Source organism: Cotesia glomerata, linkage group LG5, assembly GCF_020080835.1.
Source record: "Cotesia glomerata isolate CgM1 linkage group LG5, MPM_Cglom_v2.3, whole genome shotgun sequence".
Taxonomy (NCBI): domain Eukaryota; kingdom Metazoa; phylum Arthropoda; class Insecta; order Hymenoptera; family Braconidae; genus Cotesia; species Cotesia glomerata.
This window is the reverse complement of record NC_058162.1, coordinates 3,931,760-3,953,719: the sequence shown is the minus strand read 5'-3', so window position 1 is coordinate 3,953,719 and position 21,960 is coordinate 3,931,760. Positions and strand designations below refer to the sequence as shown.

General features: G+C 26.2%; 2 protein-coding genes across 2 annotated transcripts in view; both read left to right on the top strand.

Annotated features, from left to right (window-relative positions):
- The first annotated feature begins 1,314 nt into the window (after positions 1 to 1,314).
- Positions 1,315 to 6,821, top strand: LOC123265906 (mediator of DNA damage checkpoint protein 1-like). Its single transcript, XM_044729875.1, has 5 exons — positions 1,315 to 1,446; positions 2,007 to 2,073; positions 2,139 to 3,161; positions 4,818 to 5,126; positions 6,579 to 6,821. Exons 1-5 carry the CDS (start codon positions 1,405 to 1,407, stop codon positions 6,797 to 6,799), a joined length of 1,662 nt encoding a protein of 553 aa, XP_044585810.1. The 5' UTR covers positions 1,315 to 1,404; the 3' UTR covers positions 6,800 to 6,821.
- A 916-nt stretch (positions 6,822 to 7,737) lies between these two features.
- The window catches only part of LOC123265321, a 33,917-nt gene continuing 19,694 nt past the window's right edge, over positions 7,738 to 21,960 (top strand). The window contains exons 1-18 of the mRNA XM_044729019.1: positions 7,738 to 8,369; positions 9,290 to 9,757; positions 9,834 to 10,017; positions 10,239 to 10,395; positions 10,810 to 10,891; positions 10,959 to 11,317; positions 11,383 to 11,663; positions 12,132 to 12,322; positions 12,384 to 12,677; positions 12,755 to 12,833; positions 12,902 to 13,024; positions 16,311 to 16,369; positions 17,744 to 18,211; positions 18,288 to 18,471; positions 18,693 to 18,849; positions 19,473 to 19,554; positions 19,622 to 19,980; positions 20,037 to 20,317. Coding sequence (XP_044584954.1) covers positions 7,897 to 8,369; positions 9,290 to 9,757; positions 9,834 to 10,017; positions 10,239 to 10,395; positions 10,810 to 10,891; positions 10,959 to 11,317; positions 11,383 to 11,663; positions 12,132 to 12,322; positions 12,384 to 12,677; positions 12,755 to 12,833; positions 12,902 to 13,024; positions 16,311 to 16,369; positions 17,744 to 18,211; positions 18,288 to 18,471; positions 18,693 to 18,849; positions 19,473 to 19,554; positions 19,622 to 19,980; positions 20,037 to 20,317 — 4,281 coding nt within the window. The 5' untranslated portion in view covers positions 7,738 to 7,896. The remainder of the gene's footprint in view (positions 8,370 to 9,289; positions 9,758 to 9,833; positions 10,018 to 10,238; positions 10,396 to 10,809; positions 10,892 to 10,958; positions 11,318 to 11,382; positions 11,664 to 12,131; positions 12,323 to 12,383; positions 12,678 to 12,754; positions 12,834 to 12,901; positions 13,025 to 16,310; positions 16,370 to 17,743; positions 18,212 to 18,287; positions 18,472 to 18,692; positions 18,850 to 19,472; positions 19,555 to 19,621; positions 19,981 to 20,036; positions 20,318 to 21,960) is intronic.

The following is a 21,960-nucleotide window of genomic DNA, read 5'->3' as shown; positions in this document are numbered from 1 at the left end:
TGATTATATATGGAATTGTATATGAGGTTATATATAATCATATATAATTATATATGACTATATATGGAGCAATATACAGCCATGCAAGATTGTATATAGTCCCATATATAATTATATATGCTTATATATAATTAACAGACATGAAAATTTTTCTTTGAAAAAAATTTTTTTAGTAATCACAAAAATGTAAAATGATGTTTATAATTACGTTTAAATAATTCTGAAATACAAAAATTGTCACATTTCCTATGAGATGTTTTGGTCTGCTCTGCTACTACCTAATAGTAAAATCATTATTTATTTTATTATTTAAATAACTGTCATATTATAATGAAATTCGGTAAAATAAATAAATTATGAATAATGACTATCCAAATATATATTAAAATCAATTTTTTATATTCCATTTATGATAAACTCATATGATACATTATGTAGATCATAGAATCATTACCATCTAAGACAGCAGCACAACAGACAGACACTTCAAGACGCACGGAGATCACCAAAGTTAAGCAGCATTGAGCAGGGTTAATAGTTGGATGGGTGACCGCTGGAGTTATAGCTGTAAAATTATATCTAGATATTTTTTGCATTTTAATTGGTTACACAGAATTGCGTAGGACCATATTAAATATTCTATCCATAAAATTAACCCAATAATTAATTAGATGTAATAAATATATAATTAAATATTGTTATATATAATTATATATAGTTATATATAATTAGATATGATTATATTTGGCCATTTTCATATATAATCATATATAACCAATTTATATATAAATATATATAAAATTTTTCTCGGGAGTAAAGTTAGCAGTCATTAGAGAATTTTTTAATTTTTTTTAACAAACAAATTTGTTTCAAAAAATAATTTTAAAAAAATTGCATTTTTCATTTTTTTAAATTTCTACTTGCCAATTTTTTTTCTTATTTTTTTGCCATAATTTATTAGTTAAAAAAAATTCTAAAAATTTTTAGAAGCATTTTTTATTGTCATTGATTTGTTATAAAAATTTTTAAAATTGACAGCTGACGGCTAACTTCAGTATTATGTCATTAGAGTGAATAAAAGATACTAAATGAAAGAAATAAAAAACGACACAAACGATGCGTATTTAGCGCGCGCGGTGTTTGTGATCGAAGTAGTAGTTAAAAAAAAGGAAATAAAATTAGTTATTCTTTTGTCCACTAGTGTAGTTTCAGAACAATGGTGTAAACAAAATAAAACAAAAACATCTATAAAGTGTACATTTGTAGTAGTCACTAACCTTAGCCATAGCCAAACTTGTTTGATCTTGTTTCTTTTTTTTTACTATAAGTAGTGAAATAAAAGTGAAGAAAAACATAAAAATAAAAATTCATCGATGTGATTTAATATTATAAATTATTAAAATTATGTCAAGGCAATCAGTTAATAATACATCTCAATCAAATATAGTAAGTAAAAAATTGAAAATGATTAATCAATGTGTTTATTCATTTAATTTATTTAATTAAAAAATTAAACTTTATTTGATTTTTATTTATTTCTTTAATTTTTAATGAAGCTAAAGTCAGCTGACAATTGTCAATTTTTTATGTAAATTAATTTAGCGTATATTTAATAATTTTAATAATTTTGTAACAAACAAATTATGGCAAAAAAAAATTAGAAAAAAAAATTGACATGTAAAAATTAGAAAAAATAAAAAATGCCATTTCCTAAAACAATTTTATTTAAAATAATTTTTTTGTTCACTAAAATTAAAAAATTGTTTAGTGAATGCTAACTTTAATGTCATCAATTTTTTGGATTTTTACAACAAATAAATTACTATTAAAAAAAAAATTAAAAAAAGGCAACAATAAATTTTTTTGACATCTAAAAGTGAAACTTTTTACAAAAGTATTATTTTAATAATTTATTTGTTTAAAGAAATCCTAAAAATCATCAGATGTCAGCTGACTAGTGTTATAATTTTTATTCATTTATTTAATAAAAAAATTTATTTTTTTAGACTCTTATCACATTAAGTGATAGTGAAGATGATGATGACGACGAAGTTAAAATTATTGATCAAAAAGGTAAAGTTTTATCTTCACAAATAAAATTGGTAATTTAGTAAGTTTATTAATTGATTTTATTTTAGAAAATGTTTCTGCTGTGACGGATGAAGATATCAAAGTAGTTCTTGAAAAGGATCGGGCTTTTTCAATTCTTAAAACGGTTGAATTGCAGACGATTGATGATACAAAATCTGACGTGAGTTTTGGTACGAGTTCATTGATTGAGTCACCGGTAAAATTAAATAAGACAATTACACCTGAAACTTCTGAAACAGTTGAAGTAAAAATTATTAAAGAAAATATTACAATAAGGATACTAGAAACACCTGAAAAAGTCAAGCCAGAAATTAGAGAAGAAAAGATTACAAATTTATTAGAAAGACTTGAAAATTTAAAAAGAGAAATTAAAGAAGAAGAGACTCAAAAGCCACTAGAAAAATTTCAAAAAGTTAAACGAGAAATTAAAGAAGAAAAGAATACAAAGCCAGTAGAAACACTTCAAAAAGTCAAACCGGAAATTAAAGAAGAAAAAAATACAAAGCCAATAGAAACACTTCAAAAAGTCAAACCGGAAATTAAAGAAGAGAAAGTTACAAAGCCAATAGAAACCCCTAAAAAAGTTAAACCTGAAATTAAAGAAGAAAGGATTAGAAATTCACCAGAAACACATCAAAAAATTAAAACAGATGTTAAAGAAAATATTGATAAAAATGTAAAAACTGATAAAGATTCTAAAAAAACCGTACTTGAGTTAGAAAATCCAACTGTTAGTGCGAATAAGCGCAAAAAATTAAATTGTGATGAACAAGAAAACGTGTTACGAGAAATAAAGCTAGAAAATGTAAAATTGGAACAAAAGTTTAATTATAAATCTCACTCGAACTGTGTCATCAATCCTCAAAACAAAAAATTTAAGAATGATTTTAAATTTAATGAAAAATTTGATATTAAAACAGATACTTCAGCAACAAGAAATAATTTAAATGATTCATCAACTTCAAAGTCCGAAAACACATCTAGCAAATCACGATCTTCTAAAAAGCAAGTGAAAATAATGTTTACCGGTGTTAATTATCAAGAGTATGAAAAACCTCTTTCTGAAATCGGTAAAAAATTATTTATATAATCTATAGTAGAAAAAGAGTGGCGATTGAAGTATAAATTTAAAAAATTTAAGATTTTTAAAAAGATAAACTACGGTTGTATCAAAAGAGATGTATTATTTTTTAGTAATTCAGCAATAAGGTAAAAGATCTCATTAGTGAAACTTCTAAGTTCTATTAGTAGCACTTTTTTTTTTCAATGAAAAAATGTTCTACTTGGAATAAAAATTAAAAATTTATTTTATCTAAAGGTCTTAAAGATTAGAAATAGTATATCGATACAGCATTATTCTAATACGTCGCATCCTAGATTTAGAAAATTTTACAGCAAACGGTCAAAACGATTCATTTTTAACATTGATTAAATGGGATTCGACGGGTGAAAAAATTTTACTTAAGAATAGTTATTAAGCTATTTGATCTTTGAATTTTTAATATAACTTGCATAATATTGCTGTAATTCTATTTTTCGAAAAAAGTCAATATGTCAAATTTTGTGGGGTATGATGTATTAAAATGGCAGTATCGATATTCATAAAAGAAATGAATGATTTCATGAATTAAATAAGTCCCAAAATTAAAGAAAATGTCAGTAATGGGATTCCCGCCAGTTATGGGGTTTTTTACCCTAATAAGTAGTAAATTATTTTTAACTTTCCGCTAAGAAAATCGAAGATTTTCAAAAATCGAGAAGTTATTTTTTTTACCCCGTTTTGCAAAAATCGAGATTTCATCAAATCTCGACGTTTGAAGGTCATAGGAAGCTTCCCTGACTACTCCCGCGAGGTTGTCACTGTGTCTGTATGCATGTGTGTGTGTGTGTGTGAAAGTATGTGAACCGCTTATAACTTTTGAACGGCTCATCCGATTTTATCGCGGTTGGTGCCATTTGAAAGGGCTTGGCCAAACTTAGATTTTGAGTATAATTTGGACCGATTCAGATAAGTAGGTTTTGAGAAATCTTAAAAAAACTAGGAAAAAAAATTTTTTCAAATGTGGTTTTTTTCGGATAACTTTTAAACGGCTCTACTGATCGATTCCAAAAACTAATCAGCTCTAGACAATAAAAAACCACGTCGATCGCCACCAAGCTGGTCGAAATCGGTTGATTCGTTCGAGAGATATCGTGAACGAAAGAAAACCGAAAAAAGTGTTTTTTCGGAATTACTCCGTAATTTTTGGTTCGATCAATTCAAATCTGAAAATTCTTTATGGGGCTGATAAAACTGCGTCGAATGCCGCAAACCGCGTGAAAATCGCTTGATTCATTCAAAAGTTATTGCGGTTTGAAAATTCCAAAAATAGTGTTCTATGAAACTTCTACCAGGCTTTTGAGCTTGAAGAGCTCAAATGCATAGAAATACTATTTCTTTGAGCTCAGCGAGCTCAAAATATCACGTAAATTATATTTTAAGCTCAAAAATCTTAAAAACGTCATAAGTACAATATTAAGCGCCCAGATATAGAATTAGCGGGAAGTTGCAAGGATGGCCTTCAGGGTCAACCGTTTTCCTAATTTTTTTTTATTAGTTCTCTATTTAAGTTTATAACAAATATCAACCTTATGGACAAAAATATAATTGTTTTCTTCGATCGACACTCTTATAGTTTACTGAGTAACATAATGTAATGATACATAACTAAATATAATTTTTTTAGGAGGTATAATAGTCACTAATCCGTCGATTGCAAATATTTTAGTGACAGATCAAATTCGTCGAAAGTTTAAATTCACTTTAGCCATAGCACGAGGCATTCCAATTGTATCAGTACAATGGATAAAAACAAGTCTTGATAGTAAAAAATTTCAAAATCCGTTCTCTTATATCATTAAAGATATTCGTTTTGAACGTGAATATAATTTTGACTTGTGTGACATTTTATTGAAAGCACAAAAAAATTTTATTTTTGAAGACTACACGTTTATCATTACCCGGAATGTCCATCCGAAATTTTCAGATTTATCTGGTAAGAAATTTTATTGCTCTAATCAACTCTAAATTTTTCTATAATTAATATCAATCAGGATGTTGTAGACCAAAATGATATTATGTTTTTTATTTCATTTTAGGTAGATTTCATAGAAATCTATCTATTGCATTAGTCCTTGTGTCGGAATTCACACGGAATTTTGTTATTTTATCTCTTATGTAGTCGAGCAAAGCTCAAAATTAGCATTGGTTCAAAAGTTTATATGTTTATGTATATATATATATTAGGGTGGCGCAAAAAAACCGACTATTTTTTTTTTAGTCGAGTGAAAAAATGTTAGTTTTTGAGGTTTTAAGAGCTCTCTCCAAAGGACAGCTTAAAAAAAAATTTTTAAGATGTCGCTCCAAATTTTTTTAAATTTTTAAAATCGTCAAAAATTGAATTTTTTTTTTTTTTATTTTTTTTCTCGTTACTGTTTAATTTTATAGACTAAAAAAAAATAAGTTTCTGAAAATTTCAGTTCAAAATTTGAATTTTGAAAGGCCGCTCATAATTTTTTTCAATTTATTAGTGCATTAGTTTAGATTTTTTCGAGCGACCTTTTACTATTCAAATTAAAATTCCATGCACTTTTTTTTTTTTATTTAGTACAATAATCGATAAAAATACATCACGAGATGAACTAAAAATCTAGCACAACATAGAAAATATAGATTTTTTTTAATTTAATAATTTTATTTAATCAATTGCTAGGCGTGGGTTCGAATCCCAAGCTGGTCTTAGAAACCAGCTTGGTTGAGATTTGACCTTGCCGCGTAGGTTAAGATTTTTTCAAACCAAAAAGACCTCAACGTACCACTCCCAACACTTAAAGTCGGCGATATGACTAATTAAAGAAAAAAAAAAAAAATTATGAGCAACCTTTGAAAATTTAAATTTTAAACTGAAACTTTCAGAAACTTATTTTTTTTTGGTCTATAAAATTATACCGTAACGAATAAAAAAATTCGATTTTTGACGATTTTTGAAATTTTAAAAAATTTGAAGTGACCTCTTAAAAAATTTTTTTTAAGCTGTCCTTTGGTGAGCACTCTTAAAACATCTAAAGTTTATGATATTAACATTTGGGCCATTTTTAGTTATTTTTTCAAAGTTAAAAGTGCAATTGAACCATTTTTAGGCAATGTATAGTACAACCGACTTATGTAGGTCATTCTATCAAGAATTTCATTCAGTGAAATCTACCTTCCATTTCGGGTGTGGCCAAATGGCGTTTTTTTTTTAACATGCGACCTTTCGTCAGTTTTATTCTGACATCATTAGACATCATCAGGCATCATCAGACGCATGTTAATTTAAAATAAATGAAATAAAAAACATAACATCATTATTTTGGTCTACAACATCCTGATTTTAATTAATTGTAAGAAATTTTGTTATAGTATATTATTTTGTTTGTGATTAAATTGATTTATTTTTAATTTTTAGAACTAATTAAAGCATCAGGTGGAATAACTCTAGTGAATGCACCTAAGACATGGAGAGATCATACATTTATTGTCAGTTGCGAATATGATTTATCATCTGCACGACGTAAGAAACTTAATTCTCCTAGAAAGTCAATAGTACCGATCGTCGAAGCTTCATTCATAATTGATTCTATCTGGCAGCAAAAAATTAACATAAAAGATCATTTACTCAGTTATTGAAGTAATTTCGACAAGTTTTTGTGTAAGTTTTATACAACCATGATTATTATAACATTTTCATACGTGAGTGATGATTTGATAACGGTTTATTAACTATTTATTTCAGAATATTTAAATATTAATACTATTCATTTGAAAGTATCATTTTAATGTTAGTTTTTATTCACTCAATTTTATTTGTATTGAAAAAATTTCTTTTGCTTACTTCAACTTATAAAGTTGATAAGTTTTTGTGTTTAATAAAAAAAAATTATTGTTTTATAAATTTTGATAAATTTTGGATTTTCATGAAATGCATTATAAGGTAGAAGACCCAGTTATTGACACTCGACTAGTTGTTCGACACTTGCAATTTTGTTCTAATTAAAAAAATAAAATGTTCCCAAAAAATCAATTATTTTAAAATTTGGAATTCAAAAATTATATTCATTAATTTATTACAGTTGATTTGTTTTTTTTTTAATTAAAATAAAATTGCAAGTGTCAATAACTGGATCTTTTACCTTAATTCTTTTCTATTTTCTTTAAAAGTAAAATAAAAAAAAAATTGTTTTTTAGTGTAAGAGTTTAATTTTGTATTCGGAAAAAAAAAATGATCATACATAACATTATCTTTTTTTTTGTTAATGCAAGTAAAATCTCAAAATAAAAATGCTATAAATAAATTATGCAATAGATAAAATAATTAAAATATCTATACATATATAAATATATTAAGAGTTTTAATCTTCGCAGCTGAAAAATTGTTAGTTTTTTCAACAACCTAACGTTTATTGTTACTATTATTAAAGTTTTGTTGTAATTTCCTGTTGATAATTGATTTTTATGTCAATTCATAAAAAGTTACTGTACAATACTTATTTTTTTATTTTTTTAAAGTTATCTACTATTTTTTAAAAACAATTAGTTGTTAGATGTGGTTATTAAATCTATTTTACTTGTATTGATAAATAACTCATATGTTGGTTTTTGATAAAGCCAACAAGCAGATATAAATGTAATAACTATTATTGTTGTGATGTATAATCAATAGAATTTAGTATCATTTATAATTCTAAAAAGTTAGACAGTCTGACAAATAGTTTTCTAAAGTCAACATGGTAACTTCAAATTTGCTTAAATCATTGGTAATTTTTGTAAAAACTATTTTGTATGGAATATTTATTCTATCTCATGCAACATTAAGTTCGGCAAGTGCACAAAATCGTCTTCCTGGTCACTTTATACCGGTCCATTATACAATTAATATAATTCCTTATATTGAAGAGAACAATTTCACATTTGATGGTGAATCTTTGATTTTAATTGAAGCAAAAATTGAAAGCAATATAATAATTTTACATGCAAAAAATCTTCAAATAAAAGAAAACATTACTTTAAACAATGCTAGTAATAAATATGAATCTAATAATTACACAATTGATACTAAAAACGATTTTTTGAGTATCGTATTTAATGAAAAAATAGTACAAGGTAATTACACTTTACACTTGAAATACTGTGGTGTCATTAACGATAAACTTCAAGGTTTTTATCGAAGTACTTACACAGGCACGTTTGGTAAAAAACAGTAAGTATTTATTTTTAAAATTTTTTTTTTCGTTTTAACTATTCTATATTATTAAGAGAATAAGCAAAATTTGTGTCCAGTGTATTTATATGATAAAATGGATTTTTATGGTTGAATTTGGTATAGCTGGAAAAATCTTGACTTGAATTTGTACCTTTTCATGGTTTCATATCAATCTAACCAATAGTAAATTTATAATGATAAGTATTTAGGCTGCATTCGAAAATGCTCTATCTCTAGATATATAATTAAAAAATGACCTTGTATCTTTTGAACTATTTATATTTTCAAAGATATAAGCTCATCCCGATGGTACACTCATCGAGACCTTTCATTTGAGTACCCACATCAATTTTTCCTATATTTATATACATTATATATATATATATATATATATATATATATATATATATATATATATATATATGTATGTATTTATGAAAAATATATAAAAATGCATGTGGGTACTCAAATGAAAGCTTTTGATGCGTGTAACATCGGGATGAGCTTATATCTTTGAAAAAGTCAATATTTGAGAAAATACATTGCAATTTAGCAAATATCTTGTGAACTATTGATATTTTTAAAAATATAAGCTCACCCTGACATTACGTTCGTCGAGACCTTTCATTTGAGTACCCACATCAATTTTTCATATATTTATATATATTATATATATGTATATATGAAAAATATATAAAAATGCATGTGGGTACTCAAATGAAAGCTTTTGATGAGTGTAACATCGGGATGATCTTATATCTTTAAAAACGTCAATATTCAAGAAAGTACAGTGTAATTTAACAAAAGTCATTATTTTATAAAGCAAAATTTTATTTATTTATAGTTCACAAGTCACGGCAGTCACATAGTAACTGCAAGGTTGCTAGTTAATTTTATAAATTATATTTTTTTTGTAGATGGTTAGTGTCGACTCACTTCGAAACCAATAACGCCCGTCAAGCTTTCCCATGTTGGGATGAACCAGCCTTTAAAGCGACTTTTAAAATTTCTATTAAACATAATAGGAGATTTACAGCACTATCAAATACTCGGTTTAATTCAATATGTAGCACTAATGATAGCAGTAATCATGTGTGGACTCAGTTTGAAAAAACTCCGCTAATGTCATCATATCTAATAGCTTTTATTGTGGGCGACTTAGATTATTTAGCTCACAGTGAAAATGAAACATTCCGAATATGGACTAGAAAAAATGCTGCTTCTCGTGGAGAGATGCTATTATCAAATGGTTTTAAAGCATTGAAGTCGCTGGAAAATTTTTTTGGTATGTCTTATCAAGATCATGGGTTTAAAAAAATTGACTTGGTTGTGATACCTGAGATGATGTCGATTGGAGTGGAGAACTGGGGAATTATTTTTTTGAAGTAATTAATTTATTTTAATCAATTCAGAGAATATTATTATTTATACTTAATAATGTATTTGATTATTATTTTTCAGAGAAAATGAATTTTTTTCTACGGAAAATATTGAGCGTAAAAAAATAGGGAAAAATGATTTTATGGATTTAACTCACGAATTAAGTCACCAATGGTTTGGAAATTTAGTTACTCATAAGTGGTGGAAATATTTGTGGCTTACCGAAGGGTTAGCTAGTTATTTTTCATATTTCATCAATGATCAAGTAAGAAATAAATTTTTTTTAAAAAAGAAATCATAAGATTAAAAATTTATTTTAAAAATTCCATCTTTAAAAAATTAGAAATGCAATGTTTTTTAAAAAATTTTTTAGGCTTATTTTATTTTTCAAGAAAAATAAAAAAATTTTCAAGTGTCTGCTGATATTTCAGTGTCATTATTATTTAAATTTAATTTAACTTAAATATTGATTTGTAATTGTTACAGATTGAAAAATCATGGCGTGTGATGGATAAATTTGTTCTAGATCGTCGTGAAGATTTATTTAAATATGATTCTGCGTATGAAGTTGCAGTTATAATTGGTGATGAAGAAATTGAAAACCTTTGGGGATATCACCGATTTTATATGAATTATTTTAAAAGTAAATAAAATTTCTTAAACGAATCCCGGAAAAAATTTTAAAGTTATGAAAAATTTACGTTATTTCATTAAAATTATTATAAAATAAAAATTATTACAACAACAACAACAACAACAACAACAACAACAACAACAACAACAATAATAATAATAATCATATTTTTTTTTCTTTGTAACAAAAAATGGAGCAATCATTCTGCGGGTGCTTGTTTTTCAGGAAAATTGTGAGGGTGGATATTATAATTTTTATTTTATAATAATATTAATTTTAGATAACTTTAAAATTTTTTCCGGGTCTATTTTTTTCGATTACTTTCTCAAACATAAGATTCTAATTTTTTGTTACCATTAAATTTTGAATAAGTAAAAAATTTTTATTAAAATTTGTATCTGTTCAAAAAATTTTTTTGTTTAGGTGCAGTTATCATAAGAATGATCAAGTACGTACTCGGTGACGAAAATTTTAGAAAAGGAATAAGGAATTACTTAAACAATAAGTGAGTTTTAGTATAACTGACTAATTGGAATTTTTATTTGATTAAATTTTAACTTTTTAATTTATAGTAAATTCGGAGTGGTTACTTCAGATAATTTTTTTAACGAGTTAACTGAAGTGTCTGGAAATATGAATGTAACTTTAGATAAAGCTCTTAACAATTGGCAAAGCACTCCAGGGTATCCAATGATTACAATTAATAGAAATTACACATCTAATAAAGCAACAATAACGCAATCCCGTTTTTTGCGACACTCTAATTTAACTTCTACCGATCAATATTGGATTCCCCTAAATTTTGCCACTCAGGACAACATGGACTTTAATGATACTGCAATCACTCATTGGCTTGATCCAGATTCAATTTCATTAGAAATTTCAGCGCCAGAATCGGATAAATGGCTCATGAGCAACAAACACCAATCCGGTATGCACACGTGTTATTTTGAGTATTTCTATAATTAAGTATAAATAATTTTGTACTATTTACAGGATATTATCGGGTAAATTATGATGAAAAAAATTGGCAATTAATTGCAAACTATTTAAATTCCGAAAATTATTACAAGATTCATTATTTAAATCGTGGTCAGCTTATTGATGATGCATTGACACTAGCAGACGAGGGATATGTCTCTTACAGTATCGTTCTTGAATTAATGGAGTATCTTAGATATGAAACGGATCCTTTGCCATGGGCGACATTTTTCAACAACCTACGTCAATTACATGCATCATCATTACCACATTCTTCGTATTATGAAAGCTATAAGGTACATGATAAAAAGTTTTAGTTAATTTTCTTATGTACCACTAACAACCTTGCAGTCACTATGTGAACTATAAATAAATAAAATTTAGTTTCATTAAAAAGTGATTTTTTTCAAATTGCACTGTACTTTTTTAACTATTGACATTTTTAAAGTTATAAGCTCATCTCGATATTTCACTTATCAAGAGCTTTCATACATATAAATATATCAAATATATGAAAACTTGATGTGGGTACTCAAATGAAAGGTCTCGATGAGTGTAACATCGGGATGAGCTTATATCTTTAAAAATGTCAATAGTTCACAAGATACAAGGTCATTTTTTTAATTATGTATCGAGAGATACAGCATTTTCGAATGCAACCTAAATACTTATCATCATAAATTGCCTATTTTGCTTATTTCAGCTTATTCTCTTAACAATATAGATTAAGAACCCAAAACATAAATTTATTAAAACAATTCTAGAAAATCATTTCAACTTTGCTTAAAAATATTGAAAAAAATGTATTTGTTGATAAAACAACTGATGAAAACATGATTGAGATGGTTCTGAAGAAATCAATTATCAAATGGTCTTGTTTGTTCGGTTCAAATTTATGTAAAAATTATACTCTCTCAATTATATCGAAGTGGCTAGAAAATTTTGAAGAAAATCCGTAAGTATAAAATTTTTTTTGCTATTTTTTATTTTTAGTTAAAAATTTTTATGATAAATAGGCTTCCAATGGATATTAAATCTGAAATACTATGTGGAGGAATGCGTTATGTTGATGAAAATACTTGGAATGCCGTACTGATGAAATATCTAGAGAATCGAGATAAAGATATTTTACAAGCACTCAGTTGCACATCAAACGTTACATTTTTAAATAAAATGTTGTTTTTAGCGATGAACAATACATTTAATGAATTAGACAGGTGGGATTTTTTTTTGGGAATTACAGCGGAAAGTAATGGTCTGGAAACTACGTTGAATTTTATAAATGATTATCGAACTAAAATTGAGAAGAGGTGAGTTAATAATAATAATTATATTTTTAATTCCATGATTTTATTTATTACTAATAATTTTTAAATAAATTATTCAGCGATAGTCGCTATGAGTTTCTACATGATGGTATAATATTTATCAGATATACTGTTAGAAACAACAGCCAATTTTCTAAGGTAAGTAATTAATTTTTAAATTATACAAATTTATAATAATTAATAATTATTTTTTCTTTCTATGAAAGTGGGGAGAACTATTGAAAAATGTTATAGGAGAAAAAAAAGCAACGAAGTATTTAGTACAAGTTCGCAGTGAAGTAGATGGTTATAATTTAAAATTAAATTCGATGAAAAATTATTTTGAAAAAAGGGTTTATTAAAAAATACATTATGAATTTTTTTTATGCCATTAAATTTCATTTTATTAAATACAATTTAAATGTTTCTTAGAAAATTATTTTACAGTTGCCATTCTCTTAGGTCATTATCATCTTTATAGTTTCATAAATTAAATTTAAATATCGGTATTTTAATGACATTTTATAATTATTTTAAATATACAGATTAAAATATTTGTATTTTACTTTTAAAATTGCAAAATATGATTGAAAAAATATACAAAATTATAAGTTATGATATAATAAATAGTCATTAAAAAATATTATCAATATTTTGTTATAGAAAAAATTAATAATACTTGCAAAAATATTAAAAATGAGCAATTAATTTGTCAGTATTGATAAAAAAAAAATAGAAAAGTCCATATCTGGGCGCTTAAAATGGCATTTATGACAATTTTGAGCTCAAAAATACAATTTAAATGTTGTTTTGAGCTTTTCGAGCTCAAAAATCTGATAGAAGTTTGATAAAACACTATTTTTTGTTTTCAAACCGCAATAACTTTTGAATGAATGAACCGATTTTCTTGCGGTTGACGACATTCGGAGCAGTTTTTTAATCCTCATAAAGAATCTTGAAGTTTAAATTGTTCAAACTAGAAATTTTGGCGTAATTCTGAAAAAAACACTTTTTTAGGTTTTATATTCTACACGATATTTTTCGAACGAATCAACCGATTTTGACCGGATTAGCGGCAATCGACGTGGTTTTTCAAGGTTAAGAGCTGATTTGTTTTTGGAGTTAATCGATAAAGCTGTTTGAAAGTTATTCCAAAAAAACCACTTTTATACGTATACTTAATTTCAAAGCTCAAAGTTGGAAATTATTTTTTACATTAGATTCGCTCGAACCTCCTTAAAGTCTGACTTTTTTGTAAGACTCGGAAAAAATACTAACTTGTTTAGAAATTTTTTTTTTTTTAATTTCTACGGTGAAGAATAAATTTACCTTCATTAGTAGATAAATAAGGACTTTTATCTAATAATAACTATTAGATAAAAATTAATTTTATCCATAATCTAATATTTTTTATTTAACATTGATGGCGAAAGGACTTTCTTAAGTAAATATTAATATTTAAAATATTAATAAATAAAATATAAATAAAATATAAATTTTTAATAATTCTTTTAATTTTCAAGCAATATTTTCACTTATTAGGTAATTTTTTATTATCTCATTCTTCTTAAATTCATCTTCAAATATCAATTATTCCAACAATATTTTCAATTTAAATTTTAATAAATAAATTACAATAATTACGAAAATATTACTTTACAAAATTATAATCTTCAATATAATATATTTAATACAATATATAATCAACTAAATAATAACAATTGGTCTATAAAAATTTTAATTCCTACCTAAGCTCTTATTATAAATTATAATATTAACGTGCTAATTTATAAACTGAGCAATCGATTTTTAAGTAGATTTTGCCATTAAATTTTTTTTTAAAATAATTGTACCCAACAAGCATTATGAACGTTATTCAGTTTGTGTACTCGTCAATTAGATGAATATGCTGTAGCAAAATCACAAAATTTACATCTAAAAAAATACTGATTACCTGACTTTCGAATATTCCGATTTAATGCATTTGATAGACTAGATTCATCATCGTAACAGTCACATTTAAAGCATTTATTTTTATTTATATGCGGTCTCAATAGATCTGAAAATCAAATAAAAATTAACAATTGTAATTTTTAATAATAAATTATATCGCGTTACTGATGCCATAAGGGCGTATCCCGAAAAAAATACCTTTGAAAAGGCATAAGGTCATATAAAAATTTTTTTTCCGGGAATCGACGTAGTTATGTCTGAAACGCGTGGAAATGACAAAAAAAATTTTTTTCAAATTTGAATTTTTTTGGTACGCCCTTATGGCTTCCGGTAGGTACCCTGGGTGCCATAAGGGCGTACCAAAATTTTTTTTTGCATTTCTGCCCGTTTTAGGCATAACCGTCGATTCCCGAGAAAATATCTATTATTAACTTCCCGCTAAGAAAATTCAAGATTTTCAAAAATCGGGAAGTTATTGTTTTCACCCCGTTTTGCAAAAATCGAGTTTTCATCAGATCTCGACGTTTGAAGGTCACAGGAAGCTTCCCTGACTATCCCCGTGAGGTTGTCACGGTGTCTGTATGTGTGTGTGTGAAAGTATGTGAACCGCTTATAACTTTTGAACGACTTGACCGATTTCATCGTGGTTGGTGCCATTCGAAAGGGCTTGACCAAACTTAGATTTTGAGTATAATTTGGACCGATTCAGATAAGTAGGTTTTGAGAAATCTAAAAAAAACTAAGAAAAAAAATTTTTTCAAATGTGGTTTTTTTCGGATAACTTTTAAACGGATTTATGGTTCAATTCCAAAAACTAATCAGCTTTTAACCTCGAAAAACCACGTCGATCGCCACCATTTCGGTCAAAATCGGTTGATTCGTTCGAGAGATATCGTGAACGAAAGAAAACCGAAAAAAGTGTTTTTTCGGAATAACTCTGTTTCGTCTAGCAGTAAAAATAATTTGTTAATTTTTAAACATATTTTATTTATAAGAACATTTGTTAACTAAAACTTTTATTATTAAAAAAAAAAAACTTTAGCATTAGAAAATAATTTTAGGCCGTTTATGGTCATAAGCCTATTTTCTTTTCTTTAAGCTATTGAATATTCTTTTAAATAGTTTTCTCTTTAGAATTTGCTGTATCTCATTTAAGGCTAAACCTTTCAGCCTAAAATTTTAAATACTATCGTAAATCTGGGGATTGAGTATCCTTGAGTTTATTTTTTTTATTATCTTTTTTATTGCATCTGACGACGAATATTTTTTCTAATCTGTGAGGAAATTTTTCTGTCAACCATGTGCATAACAGCTGTTTTCTAACTTACTATCTCTACCTTCAAATTATTTCTTTACGCCTACAATTTTCAACTACCAATAATTTTGCACAAATAACGTTACCACACCTATCGACCCTTTCCTCATTTCCTCAAATTGTAACCTCTGACTATATCACTTAAAACAAACTTCTTCAGTCAGTCATCTACTCACAAGACAACTATATCGACAATATATCAACTATCTATCTATCGACAATAAATCAACTATCTATCTATCGACAATATATCAACTATCTATCTATCGACAATTTATCAATTATTTATTAATCAATAATTATTTTAAGCATATCAAAAAGTGTGTAAATTTACATAAATAATTAGTATTTGTCAATAAATCGTTAAGAGTGAAAATTACTACTGTGTCTTCAAAAACAACAATTCAATTGAAATATCCTCACTCCAGTAAATTGTAGTTAGGAAATAAACAAACTCCGAAATTCTTAGCGCGATCAATTCAAAATTTGAGATTCTTTGTGAGGCTTGAAAAACTGCGTCGAATGCTGCCAACCGCGTGAAAATTGGTTTATTCATTCAAAAGTTATTGCGGTTTAAAAATTCAAAAAATAGTGTCTTATCAAATCTCTATCAGATTTTTGAGCTCGAAGAGCTCAAAAGCATAGGAAAGCAATCTCTTTGAGCTCGGAGAGCTCAAAATAACCCATAAATTGTATTTTTAAGCTCGAAGAGCTCAAAAACGGCATTGGTGCAATTTTAAGCGCCTAAGTATGGAATTAGCGGGAAGTTGCAGGGATGGCCCTCAGGAACAACCGTTTTCCTAATTTTTTTTCAATTAAAATTAATTGTTAAAAGTAGTTATTTAATCTATTTTACTTATATTGATAAATAACTCACACGTAGGTTAATGATAAAGCTAACGAGCAGATATAAATGTAATAACTATTATTATTGTGATGAATAATGAATAGAATTTAGTATCATATATAATTTTAAAAAGTTAGACAGTCTGACAAATAGTTTTCTAAAGTCAACATGGTAACTTCAAATTTGCTTATATCATTGGTAATTTTTGTAATAATTATCTTGTGTGGAATATTTATTCAATTTCATGCAACATTAAGTTCGGCTAGTGCACAAAATCGTCTTCCTGGTCATTTTATTCCGGTCCATTATACAATTAATATAATTCCTTATATTGAAGAGAACAATTTCACATTTGATGGTGAATCTTTGATTTTAATTGAAGCAAAAATTGAAAGCAATATAATAATTTTACATGCAAAAAATCTTCAAATAAAAGGAAACATTACTTTAAACAATGCTAGTAATAAATATGAATCCAATAATTACACAATTGATACTAAAAATGATTTTTTGAGTATCGTATTTAATGAAAAAATAGTACAAGGTAATTACACTTTACACCTGAAATACTGTGGTGTCATTAACGATAATCTTCAAGGTTTTTATCGAAGTACTTACACAGATACATTTGGTGATAAACAGTGAGTATTCAATTTTTTAATTTTTTTTTCGTTTGAACCAATTAATTTTATTATAAATTATTTATTTCGGCCTTAAAGGCCTAGAAATAAGACAGAGTACATATGTCCTTACATAAACTTAATTCTATTACATTACATTTATTTATTTTAACTTAATATTACTTAATACAATTCGTAGAATTTTCTCTGTTACTTCTCTTCATAAATATATCTTTCCTGTTATACTTATTTGCTCATAAGTTCTGTGAATAGTCTTTTTAAATTTTATAACTTTTTGAACTAATTAATTTTATAAATTAAATTTTTTTTTTAGATGGTTAGTGTCAACTAACTTTGAACCCAATTATGCCCGTCAAGCTTTCCCATGTTGGGATGAACCAGCCTTTAAAGCGACTTTTCAAATTTCTATTAAACATAATAGGAGATTTACAGCACTATCAAATACTCGGTTTAATTCAATACTTAGCACTAATGATAGCAGTAATCATGTGTGGACTCAGTTTGAAAAAACTCCGCTAATGTCATCATATCTAATAGCTTTTATTGTGGGCGACTTAGATTATTTAGCTCACCGTGAAAATAAAACATTCCGAATATGGACTAGAAAAAATGCTGCTTCTCGTGGAGAGATGCTATTATCAAATGGTTTTAAAGCATTGAAGTCGCTGGAAAATTTTCTTGGTATGTCTTATCAAGATCATGGGTTTAAAAAAATTGACTTGGTTGTGATACCTGAGATGATGACGTTCGGAATGGAGAACTGGGGAATTATTTTTTTGAAGTAATTAATTTATTTTAATCAATTCAGCGAGTATTATTATTTATACTTAATAACGTATTTGATTATTATTTTTCAGAGAAAATGATTTTTTTTCTACGGAAAATATTGAGAGTAAAAAAATAGGGAAAAATGATTTAATTAATTTAACTCACGAATTAAATCACAACTGGTTTGGAAATTTAGTTACTCATAAGTGGTGGAAATATTTGTGGCTTACCGAAGGGTTAGCTAGTTATTTTTCATATTTCATCAGTGATCAAGTAAGAAATGAATTTTTTTTAAAAAAGAAATCATAAGATTAAAAATTTATTTTAAAAATTCCATCTTTAAAAAATTAGAAATGCAATGTTTTTTAAATAATTTTTTAGGCTTATTTTATTTTTCAAGAAAAATAAAAAAATTTTCAAGTGTCTGCTGATATTTCAGTGTCATTATTATTTAAATTTAATTCAACTTAAATATTGATTTGTAATTGTTACAGATTGAAAAATCATGGCGTGTGATGGATAAATTTGTTCTAGATCGTCGTGAAGATTTATTTGAATATGATTCAACGTATGAAGCTGCAGTTATGAATGGTGATGGAGAAATTGAAAACCTTCTTGAATATGACCGAAGTTTTGTGAATTATCATAAAAGTAAATGAAATTTCTTAAGCGAATCCCGGAAAAAATAGATACGTAAAAAAATTTTAAAGTTATGAAAAATTAATATTATTTCATTAAAATTATTATAAAGTAAAATAAAAATTATAATAACAATAATAATTTTCTCTAAGTAATAATAAAAAATTAGCCATTCTTCAAGAATTTGGATCGGGAGTATTCGGCTTAGAATAATAATAATAACTATCTATCTTTATCAATAAACTCCGATCTTCGAGTCAAATATAAATATATATATATATATATATATATATATATATATATATATATATATATATATATATATATGTACATATAGATATATTAAATACCTTAAATAATAATAATAATCATAATAATATTTTTTTGTCTTTGTAACAAAAAATGGAGCAATTATTCTGCGGGTGCTTGTTTTTCAGGAAAATTGTGAGGGTGGATATTATAATTTTTATTTTATCATAATGTGAATTTTACATAACTTTAAAATTTTTTTCCGGGTCTATTTTTCTGATTAACTTCTTAAAAATAAGATTCTGATTTTTCGTTACCATTAAATTTTGAATAAGAAAAAAATTTGTATTAAAATTTGTATTTGTTCAAAAAATTTTTTTGTTTAGGTGCAGTTATCATAAGAATGATCAAGTACGTACTCGGTGACGAAAATTTTAGAAAAGGAATAAGGAATTACTTAAACAATAAGTGAGTTTTAGTATAACTGACTAATTGGAATTTTTATTTGATTAAATTTTAACTTTTTAATTTACAGTAAATTCGGAGTAGTTACTTCAGATAATTTTTTTAACGAGTTGACTAAAGTGTCTGGAAATATGAATGTAACTTTAGAAAAAGCTCTTAACAATTGGGAAAGCACTCCAGGGTATCCAATGATTACAATTAATAGAAATTATGGATTAAATACAGCAACAATAACGCAATCCCGTTTTTTGCAATACTCTGATTTAACTTCTACCGATCAATATTGGATTCCCCTAAATTTCGCCACTCAGGACAACATGGACTTTAATGATACTGCAATCACTCATTGGCTTGAGCCAGATTCAATTTCATTAGAAATTTCAGCGCCAGAATCGGATAAATGGCTCATAAGCAACAAACAACAATTCGGTATGCACACGTGTTATTTTAAGTATTTCTATAATTAAGTTTTGAACTTTTGACAGGATATTATCGAGTAAATTATGATGAAAAAAATTGGCAATTAATTGTAAACTATTTAAATTCCGAAAATTATTACAAGATTCATTATTTAAATCGCGCTCAGCTTATTGATGATGCATTTACACTAGCATTCGAGGGATATGTCTCTTACAGTATCGTTTTTGAATTAATGGAGTATCTTAGATATGAAACGGATTCTTTGCCATGGGCGACATTTTTGGACAACATATATCGATTACAGGGATCATCATTACCACATTCTTCGTATTATGAAAGCTATAAGGTACATGATAAAAAGTTTTAGTTAATTTTTTTATGTACCACTAACAACCTTGCAGTCACTATGTGAACTATAAATAAATAAAATTTTGTTTCATTAAATAGTGACTTTTGTTAAATTGCACTGTACTTTTTTAACTATTGACATTTTAAAAGTTATAAGCTCATCTCGATATTTCACTCATCAAGAGCTTACGTTTGAGTACCCACATGCATTTTGATATATTTTTCATATATACATATATATATATATCAAATAGATGAAAAATTGTTGTGGGTATTCAAATGAAAGGTCTCGACGAGTATAATGTCGAGGTGAGCTTATATCTTTAAAAATTTCAATAGTTCACAAGATACAGGGTCATTTTTTTAATTATGTATCTAGAGATACAGCATTTTCGAATGCAACCTAAATACTTATCATCATAAATTGCCTATTTTGCTTATTCTCTTAATAATATAGATTAAGAACCCAAAATATAAATTTATTAAAATAATTCTAGAAAATCATTTTAACTTTGCTTCAAAATATTGAAAAAAATGTATTTGTTGATAAAACAACTGATGAAAACATGATCGAGATGGTTCTGAAGAAATCAATTATCAAATGGTCTTGTTTGTTCGGTTCAAATTTATGTAAAAATTATACTCTCTCAATTATATCGAAGTGGCTAGAAAATTTTGAAGAAAATCCGTAAGTATAAAATTTTTTTTGCTATTTTTTATTTTTAGTTAAAAATTTTTATGATAAATAGGCTTCCAATGGATATTAAATCTGAAATACTATGTGGAGGAATGCGTTATGTTGATGAAAATACCTGGAATGCCGTACTGATGAAATATCTAGAGAATCGAGATAAAGATATTTTACAAGCACTCAGTTGCACATCAAACGTTACATTTTTAAATAAAATGTTGTTTTTAGCGATGAACAATACATTTAATGAATTAGACAGGTGGGATTTTTTTTTGGGAATTACAACGAAAGATAATGGTCTAGAAACTACATTGAATTTTATAAATGATTATCGAACTAAAATTGAGAAGAGGTGAGTTAATAATAATAATTATATTTTTAATTCCATGATTTTATTTATTACTAATAATTTTTAAATAAATTATTCAGCGATAGTCGCTATGAGTTTCTACATGATGGTATAATATTTATCAGACATACTGTTAGAAACAACAGCCAATTTTCTAAGGTAAGTAATTAATTTTTAAATTATACAAATTTATAATAATTAATAATTATTTTTTCTTTCTATGACAGTGGGGAGAACTATTAAAAAATGTTATAGGAGAAAAAGAAGCAACGAAGTATTTAGTAAAAGTTCGCAGTGAAGTAGATCGTTATAATTTAAAATTAAATTTGATAAAAAATTATTTTGAAAAAAGGGTTTATTAAAAAATACATTATGAATTTTTTTTATGCCATTAAATTTCATTTTATTAAATACAATTTAAATGTTTCTTAGAAAATTATTTTACAGTTACCATTCTCTTAGGTCATTATCATCTTTATATTTTCTTAATTTAAATTTAAATATCGGCATTTTAATGACATTTTATAATTATTTTAAATATACAGATTAAAATATTTGTATTTTACTTTTACAATTGCAAAATACGATTGAAAAAATATAC